The sequence below is a fragment of the Carassius auratus genome, unplaced genomic scaffold (assembly GCF_003368295.1).
Source record: "Carassius auratus strain Wakin unplaced genomic scaffold, ASM336829v1 scaf_tig00217085, whole genome shotgun sequence".
Classification (NCBI taxonomy): domain Eukaryota; kingdom Metazoa; phylum Chordata; class Actinopteri; order Cypriniformes; family Cyprinidae; genus Carassius; species Carassius auratus.
Window position 1 is genome coordinate 1 of NW_020528887.1, and position 23,884 is coordinate 23,884.

Sequence of the window (23,884 nt, forward strand, 5' to 3'; positions counted from 1 at the left end):
AGCATAGCTGCCGTAGTGCAAAAGAACACAGAAGAGAGGGGACCCAATCCCATGTTGTCCTTCCTACATCACACACTAGCACTCGATGACTAAAAACACTTAGCGGCATGTTGACAGTTTTTGCAAGTTTGTGGGAGCTGAGTTATTCAATCTCAACCGGCCGTAAAACCTGGCCATCTAAGGGAAATATTTACGTAGAGCACCTGCAGCAAACCAGATTACACAAGTAGCAGTGGATTTGAGTGTGTTTCTCTGGTGATGTCAGGGCATGCTAAGCACTTGCGTTGGATTTATAGCGTCGGTCATAAAGTTGCATGGTTGAGGTTATTTCTCAGGATGCTGCATTAGAGCTATGTTGCACTTCTAGGGCTTTAGGCCCCACAGGAAACTGAACAGACAGCATATATATTTTTAGAGCTTGCAACACTATCTATTACACACTCATTGATGGCTAGAGAGCAACTCTGCATTGTGGGAAGAAATGCCGCTAGCTAACCATTTCAAATGTGTTTCGGTGTACAAAAGAGCTTTTTGTGCATTACATTTTTTATGAAAACCAAAGTTTTTTTCCATATTACTATTATATATATTGTTATTATATATATAATAAAAATTTTACAATCTTGTGTAAGTTGGTCTTTGTACCTCAATTTTCCAGTAGAAATTGAGAAATTCTAATAAACAAAGAAAAATTGAATTATTTTGAGTTGTGCTTGTTTTATGGACTTGCTTCATAGTACATGAATAAGGAAAAGATTGGGGTTAGAAAGATGATTGTTATTTTCAAATAAATTAATACTTTTATTCAACAAGGATGCATTAAATTGATTAAAAGTGACAGTAGATAAACTTATAAAGTGACAAAGATTTAATATTTAAATAAATGGTATTTTTAAATGTTCTATTCATCAAATAATCCTGAACAAAATTTATCATGGTTTCTGCACAAAAATGTTTCTTGAGCAACAAATTGCCATATTAGAATGATTTCTGAAGGATTTTCTTAAGGAAATAAATTACATTTTAACATATATATTCACATAGAAAACAATTAGTTTTTTTACTGTAATTTTAATCAAATGAATGCAGCCTTGATGAGCAGAAGAGAATTTGAATTTTACCAACCCCAAACTTTACGGTACTGTAACAGTACAACACTTTTTTCACTGAATGCACAATGAAATTTTGACAAAATGGTTTTCCTCACATTGAACATCTGCACGGCAGATTTTGTTTCAAAGGAGGTTCACTTTTGCCACAACCTGCCTGCATCCGGTTTAGAAAATTCCCGTTCACCAACTATATAGTATGATAGTTCTTCAGCAAGCTTTTCAACGTGGGAGCGATCAGGGTAGAATCCTTCCCTGGACATCTCGTCAATAAAACAATCTAATACGTGGCTCTTCTCCAAAAGCATAAAATGGCAGGATGTCTGCCTCCAAAAATAGCATGTGGTATCTTTCAAGATAGCCTCGCAGCCAAGGGTTCAGTTCCTGACTCAAGCTCAGACGGCCTGAGACGGCGACGCTGGAGTTTTGCAGAACGAATTTGGTGATGTCTTCATGTCCCAGGTTGCTGATGAGAATGTAGATGGCGTTTAAGTACTCGTTGTTGTTTTTGGGATGAATCAGGTCTTGCAGGGTGTCCAGCAACTGCCTGGGCATGTGCTCCACCTCATCGAAGATAAAGACCGGTATCTTTCCTGTTCCTCAGCCTGAGTCACCATTTCTGTGACGTGAGAGTCCAGAGATTTGGTGCATTGTGGGATATCGTCGTCTTTGGGAAATGGTGTAGAACGAAGTACTGCATCACCAAGTCCTCGCCAACAACTGAGCGGAAATGCTGAGCTAGTAATCGGCCAACGTGGCTCTTCCCAACTCCAGTAGGTCCGTGAAGCGACAACACTAAAGGCTTATTGTGGACATAAGTTGACAAATAATCATGCAAATGACCCAGAAGACTGTCTGCAACTTCTTGTTGGCCAAAGACTTCCCTTTTAAGGGTTTTCTCCAGTCCATCTAGATCATATTTAAGCACATGGTCATCCAAGTTCTCAATGGCATTGTAAATTTGTAGAAATACGATGATGAACAGCAAGTAGAGGCATTTCTTTGCACGGCTTCTCTCTTTTGTGGGTACAGCTCTCAAGCTGCTGCTTGGATACAAAACCCGTGCCTTCCTCTTTTTCTTCCGCTTGCGTGGGGAAGTGGTATTTGAGTTTATGGTGTCTGGAAGATTGTCAAAGGTGAAAACCTTTGGGCTGGACCGTGGAGACATAAAGCTCTGGGACGACACCGCTGCGATCTCAAGACGGCGTTTCTTCATGGCCTGGTACTTCTGGCGAATGCGCACCATGGCTCGCACACTTGAGGAGAACTGGGAGAAACTTCCAGTGCCATTTTCCTTCGTCTCTTTCAGCTGGTCTCCTCTCAGCCGGTCACTGGGGTCTTGTTCTCCCATCTGTGGAAAGCAATGATGAATTAAAAATCAAACAATATGAGAAAGACTATAAGAGTTTAAGTAACCACCATGCTGCAAACAAATAAATAATGACTGTATTTCAAAATCCAGCCAGCATCTTTTAGCCGACATGTTTCCCAGCAGGGGAATGGTAGCAATAACAAATGTGTGAAACTTGAAACTTGAGTGCTTGAAACTTGTTTTGACAACTTTTTGTTTGACATTTATTGCTCAGAAAATTGCACAAAATAAATGAGAACAAATGGAATGTTTCTGCTGCTTAAGTTTCTTTAAAATTCCTCTTTCCAGTGGACAAGAGGTTTTTCTAGTAGAGAAAGAAAAAATTAAGGTTCTTGATTGACATTGATGGTTCCATGAAGAACTTTCCATTGAACAAAAAGTTATTTATAGTGGAAAAGGTTCTTTAGATGATCCAAATGTTCTTCAAACTAAGAAATAAATGGAATGTTTACTGAAGGGTTCTTTGGGAAACCCAAAAATGGTTCAGAAGGCCAAGTCCTGCAGAGTTTAGCTACTCAGTCTGGTTCAGGTGTGTTTATTCTCTGCAGAAAAGTGGCTCACAAGGACCAGTCCTGTTCTATGGTATCACTGCATAAATGCTTTTAGAACCCTTAAGTGTTCTTGTATGTTTCATTTAGCATGCCACCTCAAAATTAGTGAATTTTCTATCCTCATTGGCCTTTAAGAAGCCTTTGGTGCAAGATGACATGTGTTACAAACAGCATGCATCATAAATTCAGCTTTTCTTTTGGTGCATTTAACAGTTTGCATATTCCATAAAACAGCAAATTCTAAAAGCAAGAATGGAGGCATATGCATTCAGAAAACAAACAGCGAGAGGTCATTATAGACATGCATGATTAGCAGTGCCAAAGTGCAAATGCAATTCGTTTTTTCAGCAACCTGGCAGGGGGCAGGACCAAACTTGGCACAACAATGTGAGCTCATTTTTTTGTCATGAATGAGCCTGAAAAAGCCTTACAACATGACTGATGTTGTAAACAGCATGCATCATTAAATCTGCTTCTCCTTTGTGATGCATGTCACACCTTTATTTTGGTGTATTAGATAGTTTGAATTTGACAGAAAAACTATTATTGCAGAAAGCAAGAATAAAGGCATATGCATTTAGAGAATAAACAGCATGAGGTCATTATAGATATGCATGATTAGAAGCACCAAAGTACAAATGAATTCTGGTTGGAATTGGATCTCTCTGATTTTTGTTTTGTTTAGCATTCTCACCATAAAGTGAGCCCGTTTTCTGTCCTGAATGACTTGTTGTAAATTGCATGCATCATACACTCAACTTCTCCTTTGTGATGCATGTTGCACCTTTATTTTTGTGCATTTGATAGTTTACATTTTCCATGAAACAGCTAATGCTAAAAGCAAGAAAGGAAGCATATGCATTCAGATAACGAACAGTGTGAGGATATTATAGACATTATAGACACCAAAAGTGTAAATACAATCTGCTGTTTTCAGTGGCTCGGCGGTTGCATTGGGTCAGGACCAAACTCAGTACATAATAAGTGAAATTTTGATATTTCTGCTTCTTGCATGTTTCGTTTAGCAACCCACCTCAAAGTGAGCGCATTTTCTGTCCTGAATGACCCTGAAAATGCCTTTGGTACATGGTGACTCATGTTGTAAACAGTATGCTTCATAAACTCAGCCTCTGCTTTGTGATGCATGTTGCATCTTTTATTTTAGTGCATTTGCCATGGTTAAAAAATAGCTAATGCTGAAAGCAAGAAAAGAGGCATGTGCATTAAAATAATCAATGAGAGGTCATTATAGAAATGCACAATTCGATAAAAACTTCAGTTTCAAGTTATATTTCTGTATCACGGTTTTTTGTTCCAAATGCAGTCTGACTGATTGCATTGGGGCAAACCAAACTTGGCTCAAATTAAATGAGCATTGTACACCACAAAATGAGCACGTTTTCTGTCCTAAATGTCCCCGACTAACTCTTCAGTAAATGATGACTCATGATGTAAACAGCGTGCATCATAATAAACTCAACCATTGCTTTGATGCACGCTGCAGTGTAGTGCAGTTTGCAATTGCCACAAAACGGCATGGAAGCAAGTTGTGGCAACGTCATTCACCGTTACCAAGCACTGCATTCAACACGCCTGCAGGCTGAAAGAATGCCTTATAAAACTACACATACACATGCAAATGATACTGCATTTAAACAAGTGTCACTTCAACAGAAAACTAAAGAACCCACTTTCAACAAAAGCCATGCACATATTGTCTGACCATCAAGTATCAAATGACAAAAATAACAATTCTTGCTCCCTGAGAGGCCTCTCTGTTTTCCCTACAATGAAATTGAATCAGAAACATGAAGCCTATTTGCTTCAAACAGCAACAAAAAAGACCCTGAAACTCTGTGAAAGCTGCTTGAAAGTTCTCAGGTGCATTTAAACACATTTTCTTTGCAAAAGGTACGTTCAACATTCCAGAAAATTCTGCCTTTCCTTCACAAGCCCCCTGCCAAGGCAGACACGGTTTCCTTCCTGGAAATCCTTTTTCACACACCCCTCTTTGGAGAACAAGGGCAATAAAAAGTGTCCCGTTAAATCATGAGTGTGCTTGACTGACTGCAAGTCTGAAGTCTCCCACCAGCTTATTCTCTACCGTGGTTTTGCTCAGATGAGGGAAGTTAAGTAAGACTAGACAGTTGCCTCAGCTGAAGTGGTTAAACTATCAGATGCAACAGAAAAATGTACAGGAAGACAAATGCAAAACTTGTTTTATAAAAAACAGAGTTGGCTTACCTTTGGAAAACACTCTGACGTGTGGTTTTGAAACATCAGATTCCTCTAGAAGCTTGACTGATGAGGAGAGAAGAGGAGAGGAGCTGACTTCCTCACAGCCAGATGAACATTAACAGGCAAGCTTTGTGAGCTCCTCCTTCTGATCATCTTCTCTGCAAGCCACACCTCCCTCTATCACATACATTGAAGAAACAGAACTTCTGGGGCACCTTTGTGCACAAAAATAGTCTGTTTGCACTACATTGTGCACCATTTGATTCGGACAGCGAACTGAGAAATTGATTGAAATTGTTGGTGATCACGCAAGGCTTTGTTTTTACTCTATAAGGGAACTCTATTAATCAAGAGAACTAGAAGAATGTGTAATCTGTGTTTGCTTGTGTAAAAGTATTTTAAGTCTTTTATATGAATCACTCTGGGGGATTTGGTGAGGATTTGTAATGCATAAACCGGCCCAGTTGACTAGCTATGTGGGAGTTCACCAGGGTGGGGTTTGAGCCGGCAGTTTAGAGTTACCAAGAAAATGTTCCGTGGTCTGTCTGTCAGTGGCTCAGTATGCAAAAATAGCAGCATTTTTACACCTCGCATCATCAAAGATTAGATGGAGTCATGATTTGATGAGAATTTTTACTGACACTCTGATGTGAGCATGTTGTGGGGGGTTTCCACTGGAAGACAAACTAAACATTTTTAGAACATTTGTAACTTATGTTGCTTATCCTTTTTTTTTGTTATATTTGTTTATTTTAATAATAATAAAATGTTTTAGAAATATCTTTAGTTTCAATACTTGAATCGTGTAGTGCTGTATGCTTTTTTGTTGCTTTTAAATTCTAAAAATTAAACTGACTTTAAAATGATGTTTGACGCATTTTCTATCAAATCTTGTTTATATATATATATATATATATATATATATATATATATATATATTGCATGATAATAGATAATTTTGTACATACATATTTATCTAGTTTGTGTTATCTGTTAATTTTTTTAATTTATTTTATTATAAAATTTATATAATTTATTATCAGTTTTTTAGGGCCCGAGACCAGTGGTCCTCTTGAAATTGCTCCGTTTATAATTATTTTATTTTAATTTTACTACACTAAGAGTGTATTTTGAGTGTAAGCAATAAATGTGTGCATTGATTATAATGCAAAATATTTTTAATATAATAAAATATAATAATTATATTGATTATAACAATCACGATCAGAAAGAGCAACAAATCAGCAAAGTGTCTATTGTTCTAAAAGACAAATTCCAAGTTTTTTGTTTGTTTGTTTATTTGTTTGTTGTATACCATTGTATATCACTGCAGTATTATTAGTAGTATTACAGGGTATTAGTATTAGCAGAGAGAGAGGGGGGGGGGGGCTTTAGAGTTGCAGTTTTTGGTAATTAGAACATAATAATAAAAATACCATGGTGTACAACTCATATTATATTAAGTCTCTTATTATTATTATCGATGAATAGGACTTTTATTTTGGAATTGTTGTCTTATTCCCGGAAGTAACGCAGTAATTTATCTCTCACTCTCAAACGTCATTGTTGTTGAACGCGTTTTTTATTCTAATAATAGCTGGATGTGATTCTGTTCAGTGTCTATGGCATATGGTTCGGATGACACGGTCTTTGGTGTGAATCTGTGTTACTGAGTGGAGTGTGTGTGTGTGTGCTCTGAACACATGAGTGTGTCTCTGGTTGTGATCAGACTCGAGCTCGCTGATCAGTCTGATTCCCCGCGAGGCTTTCACTACTGCGCCGGTGAGTTTCACTGTGTTTACCATGGTTCAGCAGGAAGGCCATATTCATGTCATCTGGTACCATGATATCGTTTGAAGTACTTTGAACTGACATGCAAATACCATGGTTCTTAAGGTGACATACAGTAACATGAAAATCCCATTATATTACCTTCTGATAAGGGTAATCATGCATGAATATGCATTACTTGATTTTTACACACACACACACACACATGTATGTATTTGTACACACATAAATATGTATGTATATGTGTGTGTATGTGTGTGTGTGTATATATATATATATATATATATATATGTAATATGTATATATATATATATATATATATATATATATATATATATATATACATATGTATATATATATATATAATATATTATATATACATATTCATATACTTATACCATATTTATAATAATATACAAATTCTGGATCCAAGGTTACAGAGCTTGATAAACAGAAGACAAAATTGGATAATGAAACAAATACAAGTGTGAAAAAAGTAATAATTAACTGGATAATTAATAAAACAATAATAAGAAACAATAAATAAAACAGATTTGTTTTATTATATTTTGTTATTATTATTATTATTATATATTTTCATAATAAACAACTCAACAAACAGGATAATGAAAAATACAATGTGAAAAAAGTAACTGGATAATCAATACAATAATAAAATATAATATAATTATTTTTCATATGTTTTATTATATTATTATATTTTTCTGGGACCTATTGGAACAAACAGGATAAAAGTAATCATAAACTGGATAATTAATAAAATATGGTTAATGGACTGCATTAAAAATAAATGGACTGCATTTAAAATAATAATTTATCATTATTATATTTTTCCTGAGAGTAAAACAAATACAGAGTGAAAAAGTAATCATAAACAGGATTATGAATAAAATAATAATAAAAAAGTACATAAAAGTTTTTTCATGGACCCGTTAGAACAAACAGTGTAACGAAAACAAATACACTGTGAGATAAAAAGTATAATTCTAAACCGTGTATTAGAGTAAATTCAGTGTATCAGTAGCAGTAGAACTGACTGAGCTGAGCTGAAAGTATAGCAGAGAAACCTGAGAAGCATGAGCATTGTTAGATGGTTTTGTGTTAACAGAGAGCATTCACACGCTCCGCTTGTTTCTAGAATATCTTTGAGGCCTTTATGTTGAGGCCTCGTGTCACAGCTCACATCTCCTGCGTCCCACAGTTTCAGAGATGTCAGAGGACGAGATGAGAGAGACAGCGCTGGTCTCTGCTAGAGCGACGCTGGCCGGTAAAACAGAGCTGGAGCGAGCGGCCGTCCTCCACCAGCACCTGGGCAGCCGTGTCATGAGCGACGTGGTGATCGAGAGCTTCCAGCCCAGCGCAGGTCTGCAGAACAGCTCTTCACTCACTCTCTTTGATGTGACAGGGGTTTAACCAGTGAGGAGTAAACAGACTGTGTTTTCCATCAGGAGTTGAGGACGGTAGAGAAGATCTGAAGTCCACAGATGATGGAGATGGAGAAGCTAAAGATCAAACAGATGAGAGCAGGACTCCAGACTCTCCCTCCAAACAGCTGCCGGATCAGATCTCCTTCTTCAGCGGAAACCCGTCAGTGGAGATCGTCCACGGCATCATGCACCTCTACAAAACTAAGTTAGTGCTATCTGTCTGTCTGTCTGTCTGTCTGTATTCTATCTGTCTTCTGTCTGTCTTCTGTCTGTCTGTCTGTCGGTCTGTCTGTCTGTCTTCTGTCTGTCTGTCTGTCTGTCTTTCTGTCTTCTATCTGTCTTCTGTCTGTGTCTGTCTGTCTGTCTGTCTGTCTTCTATCTGTCTGTCTGTCTTCTATCTGTCTTCTATCTGTCTGTCTGTCTGTTTGTCTGTCTGTCTTCTATCTGTCTGTCTGTCTGTGTCTGTCTGTCTGTCTGTCTGTCTGTCTTCTCTCTGTCTGTCTGTCTTCTATCTGTCTTCTATCTGTCTGTCTGTCTGTCTGTTTGTCTGTCTGTCTTCTATCTGTCTGTCTGTCTGTGTCTGTCTGTCTGTCTGTCTGTCTGTCTGTCTTCTATCTGTCTGTCTTCTATCTGTCTGTCTGTCTTCTGTCAGTCTGTCAGTCTGTCTGTCTTCTGTCTGTCTGTCTTTTATCTGTCTGTCTGTCTGCCTGTCTGTAGTTCTATCTATCTATCTATCTATCTATCTATCTATCTATCTATCTATCTATCTATCTATCTATCTATCTATCTATCTATCTATCTATCTATCTATCTATCTATCTATCTATCTATCTATCTATCTGTCTGTCTGTCTGTAGTTCTATATATCTGTCTGTCGGTCTCTTTCTATGCTAATACTAATACCCTATAATACTGCAGTGGTAAACAGTGGTATGTTGTCCACAAAAAAAACCTGGAATTTGTCTTTTAGATCAATAGACACTTCGTTGCATTGCTGACTCTGAGCCGTCGCTCTTGTTTTGTGTGATGTGGTGTTGACAGTAAGATGACGTCGCTCACAGAGGATGTGCGGCGCAGCGCGATGCTGTGCATCCTCACCGTACCCACCACCATGACCAGCCACGACCTCATGAAGTTCTTGGCTCCCTTCAACGACGTCATGGAGCACATGAAGATCATCCGGGACTCCACGCCCAATCAGTACATGGTGCTGGTCAAGTTCAGGAGTCAGGTCAGTTATTTAACCACGTATAAGAACAATTACAATTAACTGAAGTTCGACTGGGCAGGAGTCCTCACTCATTCGGTATTTGAAGTTCAATACAGTCCATATTTTCTTCTTGCATTTTCTGGTAAAGACTCATTAATTGCTGCCTGCAGCTACACTTGATTTACATGATTTGCAAAATAAACTCATGCAAATTAGCCTGCTGAAGTTTCTTTGATTTCCAGTATTTTATGAATTGTCCGTCATAGTGTTTTTTCATTTCTTTAGGCCGATGCCGACAGCTTCTACACAGCGTGCAACGGCCGTCAGTTCAACTCCATTGAGGATGCTGTCTGCCAGTTAGTCTATGTGGAGAGAGCGGAAGTCATCAAATCTGAAGAGGTAAGACTCCGGTGCTTTAGATCAGTGGTTTTCAACCTGTGGGCCGCCAATTATTTTCTGTTCATTTCCAGTCCATTCTAGGGCTGTGCGATTAAAAGAAAACGTCCTAAAATCACGATTTGAGCGTGCGCATATGCCTAACTCCAGGTTCACACACTGTCTGTGATGCGCCTTTTTTCTGAGCCAATGTTGACGGATCAGAGCGTTCTCACTGCGGTAAATGGCTAGAAATAAAAAACGTGCGAAAATAATTCATGTCTAACACATGAGCATAGAGTGAATTTGTTAGTAAACAGGATGCAGTTTAAGTGAGAGGAGACACGTTTTAAGTGTGCACACTCTCCTCGAAAAGCAGCGTGTATCTGAGCAAGCATGACCGGTTTTGTGACAGAGCAAAGGAAATCTGCTGCGAACAGAGAGATTCGCACTCGTGCATTATTTTAATGTGCTTTCGCGTTATATTTATGCGCTCTCACTGCTGACCGCATACACATACTGTATACACACTGCAAACACCTGAGGCACCGCTACAATTAATGAGCTCTATGAACAATGCATGGCAAAAAAGAAAAAAAAGTCCCTGTACACAGGATTTTTATTTTATTTTATTTTTTTTGCCACAAGTCTATACATTTTTTACATCTTCACTATAGTGATAATTTTGACTTATGTCTGTTCTAGAGATGTTACAACTTTTTGATAAAGCTCTGATTGGTTTTCTTTTGGAAATATGTTTCAAATTAATCCTGAATGCATTTATGACTGTAAAAGCACAATTGCAAAATTGATCAAAAAAATCGCGATAGTTTTTTTTTTTTTTTTTTTCATATCGCACAGCCCTAGTTTATTCAATAAATATAGTTTAAAATCTAGCTTCTGAGTACTAAGTTATTAACCCAACAATAGCGGGGTCAGTTAATTTTTTTGAAGTGGGCCGCGCAAACATATGTGTTTGGTTGTGTGGGCCGTGAGTTGAAAAAGGTTGGGAACCACTGCTTTAGATAGTAGCGTATACCAAAGCAAATAACCATTATGATTTGAATTGGTTTGAAACTTACTTAAAGGTGCAGTATGTGATAGTGATGGCTAGTAGTTGAAATGGGAACTGCAGTCCTTCTCATATTCAACACTCACACAGGTTGCCAGATTAGGAAACACAACAGAACGAACCCAACTGACAATGGAAGGCAATAAACCTCACACTGTTAGCTGATGAGGTGATTGAATATTCCTCTGGTCGTTGATATTTTTAGATGGATGCTGAGGTTTTAAGTTGGTTAGAATCTGCGATCTCGGATCTCTAAATCCTATCCTATGAGATAATGTATGGAAGCATATTAAAACTGGTGTATGAAATGGCAAATTAATTTCATTTTCATTTTGCACCAAACGTTACACAAATGTATTGGAAAATGTAAATGTAAATACAGAAATGCATTGTCATTTTACATATTGCATTGTCATTTTGCATATTACATCCCAAATTGAATATTGCTACCCATATGCTTCCATAGTAATAAAGCTATGTTGTATTATAGAGCTAGATATATTTGTATGCACCATCAGTGTTAAAATTCTTTTCAAAACTAATTAAATACATTGAATGTAGTTTTGCTTACTTAAATTGTATTTTAATGTTTTATATATTGAATTTGATATTTAAAATGCATTTTGTTTTACAGTTAATTATCAACAAGTTATCAAATTGAAATTTGATAAATTTTATAATAAATAAATATATATATATATATATATATATATATATATATATATATATATATATATATATATATATATATATATATATATTTTAGTAAAGCAAGCAATTGTTATGATTGAAGTGTTAAAATTCTTGGCAACCACCCAAACACCTTATCAACCACACATCAACATATTTAAAATATTTCGAACAAACACATTTATGTTTTACATGTATGGAATTATTAACAATAAGTTTTCAAATTAAAAACGAAATCCTATTATTATCATTGTTATAGCAAGCAGCTACTATGATTTGAACATGCGACACTAAGTGTTCAAATACTTGGTTCAAAATCCGTTTTAGACCGATTCATTGCTTGAGTGACCAGGATTAACCTGTTTTGTTGTTGACTAGCTGTTTCTGTTTAAACACACACACACACACACACACACACGTTGTGTTTCCAGCACTGATTTGCATGCACAACAATAGCTGCAGTGTTCTGGAATGCTTTGAATGATCTCAAACTCTTCATTATTAACAGGGGGCCAGTTTACCTGTGATGGATCTGACGGAGCTGCCCAAGTGCACCGTGTGTTTGGAGCGCATGGACGAGTCGGTCAACGGCGTGCTGACCACCCTGTGCAACCACAGCTTTCACAGCCAGTGTCTGCAGAGATGGGAGGATGCAACGTGAGTGCTACTTTCTGATCATTTTCAAAACAATATTTGTTTTTTGTAAATTTGATCAAAAACATTAGCTTTCCTGGTAATATATCCAAGGTTGTGTGGATTGGGAAAATTTATATTAAATAGATATATTAATTTGAATCCATCTGGGTAAATTCAAGTCTGATTCTACACTAATTATAATATATTTATCGTTGACTTATTATATTCATTAGGTTTTTAAATCATTTTAATTTGTTTTTCAATTGTTTATCAACAATAAGTTGTAAGTTTGTATATGTCTGTGTGTCCCTGGACCACAAAATTTTTCGAAATTGAGATTTATACATCATCAGCTGAATAAATAAGCTTTCCATTGATTTATGGTTTTATTAGGAGGACAATATTAGTCTGAGATACAACTATTTGAAGATCTGGAATCTGGAAAATCATCTTTAAATTTGTCCAAATGAAGTTCTTAGCAATGCATATTACTAATCAAAGATTAAGTTTTTAGATATTTATGGCAGGAAATTTACTAAATATCTTCATGGAACATGATCTTTACTTAATATCCTAATGATTTTTGGCATAAAAGAAAAATCTATAATTTTGACCCATACAATGTATTTTTGGCTATATTTGGCTGGTTTTGTGCTCTAGGGTCACATATATATTTCATATTTTTTAGTTAATTTTGTTCACGCTTGGAAAGTTTCACCCACACCTTCACGTCACATTCTTCTCCCATGATGCATCAGTGCATGACACTGTTAATGCTCATCTTTTGCTCTCACCTGTTATTTACATGTGTCACTTTAAACCTTTTCATCCTGATTCTTCATTGAGGTGATACAGGTTTGCTGGGCCGTTCTCTATTCTCACTGTTGTGTTTTTGTGCTGTTGTCATATTTGACCTCTGACCTGTGAGGTGAACGTCACAGTGTCATGTTTCATGTACACAGTGGGAGTGCAAACCGCTGCTGTTGAGATGGTTTTAGGTTGAAGTGTTTACACATATGAATTATTGGCACATGTGATGCATTCATGTGATGAGTTTGTTTCTTCACCATATTCAGATAAATGTAGCATCACTTGGTCTCCAATGGATGCTCTGCAGTGAATGGGTGCCGTCAGAATGAGAGTCCAAACAGCTGATAAAAAATCACAAATAATCCACAACACTCCACTCCATCATTTTAATGTCTTGTGAAGCCAAAAGCGGCATGTTTGTTAAAAAAAAAACAAATCCATCATTAAATCATTTTTAACTTCAAACCAATGCTTTGGGCAAAATTCTGACGGCACCCATACACTGCAGAGGATTCATTGGTGAGCAGGTGAGCATTGGTAAACTGTGCCTTTAAGAACACTAATAGTGTGCACCTCTTCTGCAGGTGTCCTGTGTGCAGATACTGTCAGACTCCTGAACCCGTGGAGGAGAACAAGTGTTTTGAGTGTGGAGTGCAAGAGGTAACAACCCTTTCAGATCTCACTTAACTAATCGATAAAAAAGAATCAAGTGAAAAGAAGCTGAGTATCGATTAATCACACACAGAAAACATCATTACAGTAACGAATAACACATTTCTCAGGACAAAAGACATTTAAAATACACAATTTTACAAGTTTAGGACTCAAGTTATCTTAAAAATAGGAATACTTTACATTAACCCTTGTGCATTGTTCAAATTCACTACCCTTTCAGTATGTTCGGGATGAAAACATCAACTCGATTAAACTGCTGTAAAAATGTGTCAGATTCATATTTTTTCTCAATTTTTTTTTTGCATAAATCTGTTAATCAACTTCAGTCCTGATCAAAACTACCAAATGTTTTTAAAAAATCCAAGATTTTAACTCTTTAATTGCCATGTTCATAATTAATGTCACTGATTTGGGGGAAAAAACACACAAAATGACTTATTTTCAATATTAAAGTAATTGTGGCTGGATTTTTTTTACTTTTTATAAAGGTCTTGGGAATGTCAAAGATTAGTAGCAACATTGGCTTTGATGCATTTTTAGTTTTTGTGCAGCAATTAGATTTAAATTTTTTTCTCCCTAATTTGTTGTTGGTGGCTGTTTTTGCCCCATTGACTTCCATTATAACGACATTTTTTGATTGCAAAGCCAAGACACCATATGATCATGCATTCTTGATTGTTTGTGGTTTTCCCTTTTGGGAAGAGGTAAAATTTGTTATTTTTACAGTTGATCACTAGGTGGGACCATTAACCCTTTAGATAGGCCTGTGCAAAAAAAGCTTAGTTTCTGACTTGTATATGAAGCTATATGGAGTATACGAACATAACGAAAGGATAGTGAATATGCCCAAAATATGGGTCAATGTAAGATTTGTCACCAAAAATCATTCCATTAGCTCAAACAGAGAAAGTTGTGGCAAAAAATAAGACTCAACTTTACCCCCTAGTGGAGGAAAAAGTCCCCAACAACGCATAAGGGGTTAAGTACTCATAAAATACTCATGATGTTAGTTCTAAAAAATTTTTTTTGAATGTTGGTTTAAAATGCTGCATGTAACACAAATGGTGGTAATTTGATCAGAAAAGAAAATATAAAGGGACTGTTTTAAATGGATAATTTGGATGCTCTCGTCTTCACTAGAAATCCATGTTAAAACGGGATTAAAAAGATTGACTGAATTAATTCAACTAAAACTTTCTCTATATAACTGTGCTGTTTTTGGCTGCCACAGTAACAGCAGTAAGCTTAAGGAAAGTCCTGTATGAGAAAACGAGCACTTAAGTTAAAATACGATGTGCGAAATAATAAAATAATGTGTGCTCTTAGCATTTTTTGGACAAAATCCCCCGAACTTCAAGCTGTATGTAGGATATGTGCCCTCATGTGTTTTCAGACATGTCATCTTCCTACTTCTTAGAGTTTGACAGGTTAGTTACGGCAAAAAGTGATGGAACTTTTTCATATGTTTATCATAATATTATCAACTGTAGAGACTGTAAATGTGAAGCATCCTTTCAATGGGCCGAGACTTTCATATTCAGGAAAAAGGTGGATATCTAGATAAGTGCAGGGGCGGGTCTACGTGGTGGCCAGGGGGGGCACCGCCCCCCCCTGAAATTCGATTGGCCACCCCAGGTGCCCCCCCTATAAGATGTCTTGTGATTGGTTCATTTTATGGCAAATCAGTCTATAGACTCTACTGAAGTTCGGGATTCAAAGAAGTGCAGCGTCTTCAGAGAAACAACGCTCGTCGCGATCTTGGACTTAATTAATTAATTCTTGACCTGGGTCTTCAGTCTGTGATTAACTCACCTCCTGTCTGACAAGTCTTCGGGTTCAAATCATTCCTTAATCACGTGACAGACCCATGCGCTATTTCTGACATTTCTGTCACTGTGTTTTTGTTACTGTTTCTTGAGGATCTGTGATGTTATTATTTTATAAATAAATAAAACCTTTTAATAAATAAAATATTGATTAATTTGTCTTTTTGACTGTCTATCAGTAAATAAACACTAGGCTATATAATAATCTAATAATCTAATAAAGTATTTATAGCCTAGTTTAATTTTTAATCCATTTTTAATAATATATGTATAAGATGCTTGCTCAAAAAGGACATAATCACATAAATTAAAAGCATTTTGAATCCTAAACAAGTAACACTACAGTTCTATAGTCTAATCTGAAGGGTGAACTCAAAAGATATAAATCATACAACACGGTCATTTTTGAAGATTAGAATCCACTGTAAAAAAACAAAACAAAAAAAACAATCAAAGTGATGTCGCCATCATAGAGACGACTTGTTCTTCCCTAGTCACATTAAAGATTCGTCGTTCAAGAACGAAACATCACAAGGCACCAAACAAAGCAAAAGAGCTGGTAGGTAACCTTTATGTATGGTTTAAAATGTTTGTATGGTTTTCTCAGATCAATGTTTTTACCCCGTCAGGCTCTGCTCGCGTTGGTCGTGGTTGATTTCAATCGAATGTTCAATCAACGTTTAATAAAACACAATAAAAGTAAAATACGATGGGGGGCTATCAAACAATAAACATGTCATGTTGATTTGCATATTTTGTATCAGTTTATTTTGTAACAGTGACCACATAGCAAGATTGCACCAAATGACAATATGCACAGAATGTTCCATAATAATATTTGTCTGGTGACACGTTACTTGTTAATGCATGAGAGTAAGTCAGTTAGAGAGTCAGTTAAATTGTCAGGCCTAACTTAGCCATTTACACATGAAATGTTGTGGATGCATTCTGTGCATTTCATTTACAATTTGAATTTTTTTTTTGAGATTGAGAAAAACAGACACACATAAGTGTTTCTTTTGAAGGCAGGGAAGAGAGCAGTGGCAAGCCATGAAAAGAAGCAAAGATATAGGGAGTTTCTTTCAATGAAAAAAAAATATATATATATGTATTCTCAAATTTAACTTAATGGATATATACAGGGATGACAAAAACTAAAGTAATCAAAAATGTGCTTTATTACTGCATTTGTTTACAAGTAACTTATTCAAGTTAAAAATAATAATAAAATCAATAGGATATACGTAATACACTTTAGAATTTCGCTTTTTTTGGGGGGGGGGGGGGCAGTGGCGGCCACCCCATTAGGAGGCAGTGCCCCAGCATGGCCCCCCCACTGAAAATGCTCTAGACACGCCCCTGGATAAGTGAATGTGCATGTTTTGTCTTTATTTGTTTTTTGTTGCATATAATGTATAGCATATATCCTACGTAGAAAAAATTTAAGTTTGCAGAGTTTACACACTGTATGGACCTTTAAAAAAAAAAAAAAGTAAATACTAAAAATGAAACAGATTGAGTACTTAATCGAAAGATTGATTAAATAATTGTTCGTTGCAGCTCTGGATGTTTCATTATATTAAATTTAAGACATATTTGTTACTGTCTCATAGAATCTGTGGATCTGTCTTATCTGCGGTCATATTGGCTGCGGACGCTACGTTAGTCGTCACGCTTACAAGCACTTTGAGGAAACGCAGCACACTTACGCCATGCAGCTGACCAATCACAGGGTCTGGGACTACGCAGGAGGTGTGTGATGTCACCGAGAGCAAAGACGCTAGTGGCATTCTGTTCATGTGCAGTCGCATGCTTGAAAATAATTAATATATATATATATATTTGCACTGAAATGCATGAACATTTCTGGTGATTAGTATTAAATGATATCAAATCATACTGGGTAAAATTAAGATTTGCCCTACATTATTTATTGCTGATCATTCATATTAAAATATGTCAGATTATGGATTATTATATATGTTTTACATTGTTTTATAAAATGTTTTTGAATTATTTTATTAATAGTTTCTGTTTTCATTAAAAAAATTAAAGTAAGAGTAATTTTGTGTTTTTAATTTTTTATTAGTTTAATGTCTATATGGTTCATTTTTAGTTCAGTTTTAGGTTTAAGTTAAGATCAAATAAAATAAGAAATTATACTTTGTCAACTAACTGAAACAAAATAAGATTTTTAAATTTTTAAATTCAAAAGTTTGTTTTTGTTTTCACAACTGGATAAAACCAAGTCCCCCCCTGTTATTATTTCACTCCAAAAAAAAAAAAAGCATGTTAAATGCATTTAAATGTTGTATTATATTTTAAAATTGTAATTTTTGTAACTTTTTTATTTATTCAAATTGTTTGTAAGAATTGTGACCCTGAGCCTTTGTTCTAATGTTGATCAGATAACTACGTCCATCGGCTTGTTGCCAGTAAAACTGACGGGAAGATGGTTCAGTACGAGTGTGAGGGCGACACGTGTCAGGATGAGAAGATCGATGCGCTGCAGCTCGAGGTGTGTGTGTGTGTGTGTGTGTGGAAAGCTTGATTGTCTTAGATACTCCTCATCACCTTATAATCTTTTTAACGTATCTTTATCCTACAGTATTCATATTTATTAACCAGCCAGCTGGATTCTCAGCGCATTTACTGGGAGAATAAAATAGTTCACCTGGAGAAAGACACAGCGGAGGAGGTGAGAACCGCACAGTTAACATGAATAAAACCATAACATCATATGTTTAAGATCATAATAATCTACTGTTACTCGTTTTAACATAAGTGATCAAGCTTCTTTGTGTTCATGTGGGTTTTAGATCAACAACATGAAGGCCAAGTTCAAGGAGACGATTGACAAGTGTGACAGTTTGGAGCGGAAACTAAACGAACTCATCAAAGAAAGACAATCCATTGAAAAGAAGTAAAATTGACTTTATCTTTCAGATGGATTTTTCATGTTCATCAGAATTATTGTTTGAAAAATGAATATTTAAACTGTTGGTGGCGCTATAGAGTTGGTCCTAGAGACCCCAGAGTTGGTCATTCATGACTAAATATATATATTAATACAAATAAAAAAATTATAGTATCTGAATGATCATAAAATAACACTGCATGGTAAACATAGTTTCCAAAAGATTGTTTACTTAAGTTAATGTTTGCAATATTATAATAATAATAGTAATAATATTAAATAGAAATCAATGCAAATAAAAAATATTTATTAATAATATATACATTAATCTGAGATTTCCTTCCACTTTATTTGAATATTTATTTTAATTTTGTAATTAAATTACATATACATAACATTTTTTACTTAAATATGATAAAAATCCAAATTCTATTGTAATTTGAAATGCATAATTTCCATTAGGGTGAAAAAAGCTTTCGGCTTCTCTCCTGAGGCCACGAGAGGGCGCATCCAGTAAACTATTACTTGCGCACATTTATTCAAAGCATAAGATAACATGACTATGTGTGGGGGGAAAAGTGCATAATGTTTAAAATAATGTTTATAAACCAAGTTAATATATGTATGCATAGTTTAATACAAAGGTCCGAAAGCCAATCACACGTAGTATATTTTTCAGTATATTTATTAAGTTGCAGTGGGATGGGAAAGTTGAACTTGCATTAATTTTACATGGCTTTCTAAACATGCAACTCTTTTGTGCGAGAAATGATTGCAATAGTGATTCTTCTCTGCATTGATGTTCTCTTTTCCCGCTATATTTGTAATTAACGTACAGTAGCAGCGCCGCTCTCGTGGCTTCAACTGGATAGGCTGACAAAAACATTAAAATGCAATGACACTTACATCGTCATCGCATCTTGTGCACCGCTGATAAGGCTGCCTCCTTAACGCACACCTAAAATTGTAATGCAATGTATTTGTATTCAAATGTAGAATTCTAAATCCGAAATTTAAAGTCATTTTTGTGCTGTTTTTGTTTTCTGCAGATGTTCACAGCTGAACAACAAAGTGCTGAAGCTTGGTCAAGAGCTGCGGGAGGAGCAGGAGATGAACCGATGTCTGCGAGCCAATCAGACGCAGCTCCAGGCGCAGCTGCAGGAGGAGGAGAGGCGGGCTCTCGAGACGGCAGCCAATAAAGACGGCCAGATCGCCGAGCTGCAGGAGCAGCTGCGAGATGTCATGTTCTACCTGGAGACGCAGCAGCAGATCGACCGCATGTCGGCAGACGCCCGACAAGAAATACAAGAGGGTCAGATCAACATCGCTTCGGCCCCCGCCGCCCCACAGCCCGGGCCCTCGGCCCTCGGCTCCGGCAGACTGAGCGGCCGCAAGGGACGATCCAAGAGGGGAAAGTAGCGAAAGACATTGTGTTTAATATATTCAGTGCTTAAGAAATGTTGCACAGAAAATGAGGATGTTTTAATAGCCATCCTTCCTCATGTTAGAAGCTCTAATATATTATATTATGATTTGTTCACTAATATCTTGCAAGAGTACACCTGCTTAGAAATGTAGCTCAGCCAGTTTTATATGAAAACAAAGTTAGGAATTTTATTTTCGGATGTGCTCATAGCTGGAAGATGTCATTCTTTGATTTACTTTATGATTGTAGGAATTATTGAATATTGCTTTCTGCAACTCTTGACGGATGGAGCTCACACAATTCTTGTAATGTTTCACATCGAGAGAGAGAGAGAGAGAGAGGAAAAAAAAATTATATTTTGCTGTAATGCATCTGGATTAGTTTTGTATTCTTTTTTTTTTTCTTTTTTAAGAATTGCATTTATAATATATGGGAGCTCGTTTCCGGGAAGAAAAAAACAGAATTGTGAGATAAATATAGAATTTTCGAAAAATATTCTGAATTGCTATAAAATACTTTTTATAAGTTTTTTTTTTTTTTTGAGTTTAGATCTCATAATTATGACTTTATTTCACATTATCCTGAGTTTCTCTCAAATTCTTTATATACATATATATATATATATATATATATATATATATATATATATATATATATATATATATATATATATATATATATATATTAGGGGTGTAACGATACGCGTATTCGTATTGAACCGTTCGGTACGACGCTTTCGGTTCGGTACGCGGTACGCATTATGTATACCGAACGGTTCGTTGGAGTAATTAATTATATTTGAAAAAAAAAAAAAAAGAGAGAGAAAGAAATATAATGATATGCGTTCAACAAGGTAGCCCAATAACCCAAACAACGTAACAGGCAACGCCCCTGACACTCCCGAAGAAGAAAAAAACACCATCTTATATGTTTATGTTAGGCTACTCAGCAGGCGCTCGCTCACTCAGTACACGCTGAAGGCTCGTTGCAAAATAGCCAATGCGTTTAACAGACTAGAAATGAGAAGATCCCCCAATAACCAACAGGTCTGGTGTTTGGGTGCACTTTGGATTCCCTTTAAGCTATAATGGTGATGGCAAGAGAGTGGTGGATAAAAAAACAACGGTATGTCGCATCTGCAACATGACAGGGTACACCAGCGGGATTACAAAAAAAAAAAAAAAAACAGCGGGAATATCTGGGATATATGCGTCAGTACTATCTGGGAAAAGACGAAAAAAAGGAGAAACATGCACGCAGCAAACTATCCCTGCAGCATTTAGACACTATAGCTTACAGGGAATCCAACCCAAACACCAGACCTGTTGGTTATTTTAGGATCTTATATTTCTGGTCTGTTAAATGCATTAGACATTTTGCAACGAGCCTTCAGCGCGTGCTGAGTGAGCGAGCGCCTTAGGGGCCGTTCACATGTCGTGCCTAAAAACGCATGGAAAACGCTAAGCGCGTCTTTCTCCTGAGGCGTCTGTCTTTGCTAAGCAACAATGACGTGCTCTCTCCATGAGACGCGGAAATTTCAGCGAAGGATAAATGGATTTGCAGCTCTAAAAATCGCTTGCAGTAGCTCTGCTACTAAATTTATTTCAAAATTGCAATCCATATACAGCTATGATCAGCTGTCAACCTTGTTACGGGAAAGGATGAAGCTGATTGGTTGGTTCTTGTCACATGACCCGCGGTGCGCTTGCGGCATTCTGAAAAGTTGAGATGTTTTTACATTTTGCTGTATCTAAAACGTATCGAACCGAACCGAACCGAACCGAACCGTGACATCAGTGTATCGTATCGAACCGAACCGTGAATTTTGTGAACCGTTACACCCCTAATATATATATATATATATATAATGTGTAATTGCGACTTTGGATAAAATTGTCCGAATTGCGAGATCAGATTTTTATTTCCTCTGAATCAGGATTTACATCTCACAATTATGAAAATTTTCTTGGTAAATAAATAATGCCTGAAACTTATATAGTAATACACTAAGGACTATACTATACACCACAACTATAACGAAAAAGGCACAGAGATACGATATCGTACGAACGATTTCGGACATTTTTGGTGAGATTCTCCTCCTCATTGTGAGCAGGATTATAATCGCAGTTCACAGGTGTGCACTGTAACTCATAATCACAAAGACTTGATGCACAGAAAGGCACTTTTGTAGTGAAAGGGTTAATAGACACACACTGCACAAGATCATCTGGCTTTTGTCTAGTTTTACTCTCCAACACATCCACCCACTTATTTTTAGAAAGATGGTCACTCTTTGTATCGTGTCATCTTATTGGTTTCCACACCCTTCTCGTCGGTCACAGAAGAGTGGGATTGCTGGGAGCTATTAATATCTTTCTTACAGGAAAATGCAACAGTTATTTAATAAACTGACAACATTTCTGCTAAGCTGTAACGTGCTTGACATTACATTTTATTTCGGAGAGACAAAGAATTCACTGACAGCTCTGCAATGGATACTCATAATGTAAAGTAATAATAATGTAATAAAGCTCAGAAAGCAGTTGACCCATGCAAGTATAAATTATAAAATAATGTTATTTCTTAATATAATTAAACACTTTTAAATGTGTTTTATTATAAAATAAAAAATATGAAAAGCTGAAGAAATAAAAGCAATAAAATTACATGATTATAACTGATATAGGCCTATATATATATATATATACCATTTAAATTATGTATATTTATAGAAAATGTTACATTTTAATTAAAGAAGAAATTAATATTTGTCTGGAAGGTCATAATCAGCCTATTAAACAAAATACAAAAGCAAGCCAATATTTTAAGATAAAAAAAAAATACGAATATGAAATAGCAATCTTATTTCCTTTCATACTGTGATTATTTCCATGAAATAGTATATTTAGAGAAAAAATGAAACCAGGTGAATGGAGGAAATTCACTTAGCATCTATGCACAACGATTCAAATATATTAAAGATGATAAATTAAATAATAATGATATACTTTGAAATTATATTTAAATCTGAATTCTATACATTTATAGATTATTTGAATAGTTGAAGAAATTAATAAATCAGAAAACAATTAAAATTCATTATAATAAACAATATAAACTTTTTTGTTGTATACATTTTACGTTACTGCATATACAGTAAAATACAATTGGGAGTAATTATTGGATAAATTAATATTTGTCTGGAAAGGTCTAATCCTGTATCAAACAAAATACAAAGCAAGCCAATATTTTAAGATCAAATAGTTTTTTGAAGTCAAGATTAAACAGCAACTAATTTCCCCCCATAATTTGGTTATTTTTGCTAAACAGGATATTTACAGGAGAAATAAATTGTAAACAGATGGAGGAAATATGCTTATACTGAACTGTAAAATTAAAAAATTATATAATTAGGAGTCATACAATTCACCATTAAATTTAGTTTTAATTCGTTTTAAATAAATATAAATTACATAAATGTATATACGATTGGAATAATTCCTTAAAAAATTAAAATGTGTCTGGAACTGATCAAACAAAATACAAAAGCAAACCAATTTTTCCAAGATCAAATAATTTTAAGGTCAACATGAAGTCATGCAATTAATAAAGTAAATCTCTTGATTTCATGCCGACTTTACAGATAAAGCAAGCCGTGTGAATGCAAACCTTGCTTACACATTTCATATTGCATGAAAGGATGCAAAAAAATTAAAAAATAAAGCAGACATTGCA

General features: G+C 35.7%; 1 protein-coding gene and 1 pseudogene across 1 annotated transcript; one reads left to right on the top strand and one right to left on the bottom strand.

The window, feature by feature from the left end:
- Positions 1–1,067: 1,067 nt before the first annotated feature.
- LOC113099914 (torsin-4A-like) lies at positions 1,068–5,409 on the bottom strand (annotated as a pseudogene).
- A 1,389-nt stretch (positions 5,410–6,798) lies between these two features.
- LOC113099913 (BRCA1-associated protein-like) lies at positions 6,799–20,626 on the top strand. Its single transcript, XM_026264821.1, has 12 exons — positions 6,799–7,052; positions 8,284–8,445; positions 8,531–8,714; positions 9,551–9,740; positions 10,005–10,118; positions 12,365–12,513; positions 13,887–13,962; positions 17,417–17,555; positions 18,212–18,321; positions 18,412–18,501; positions 18,623–18,726; positions 19,770–20,626. The coding sequence occupies exons 1-12, from the start codon at positions 6,974–6,976 to the stop codon at positions 20,137–20,139; spliced, it is 1,767 nt and encodes a 588-aa protein (XP_026120606.1). The 5' UTR covers positions 6,799–6,973; the 3' UTR covers positions 20,140–20,626.
- Positions 20,627–23,884: the final 3,258 nt, after the last annotated feature.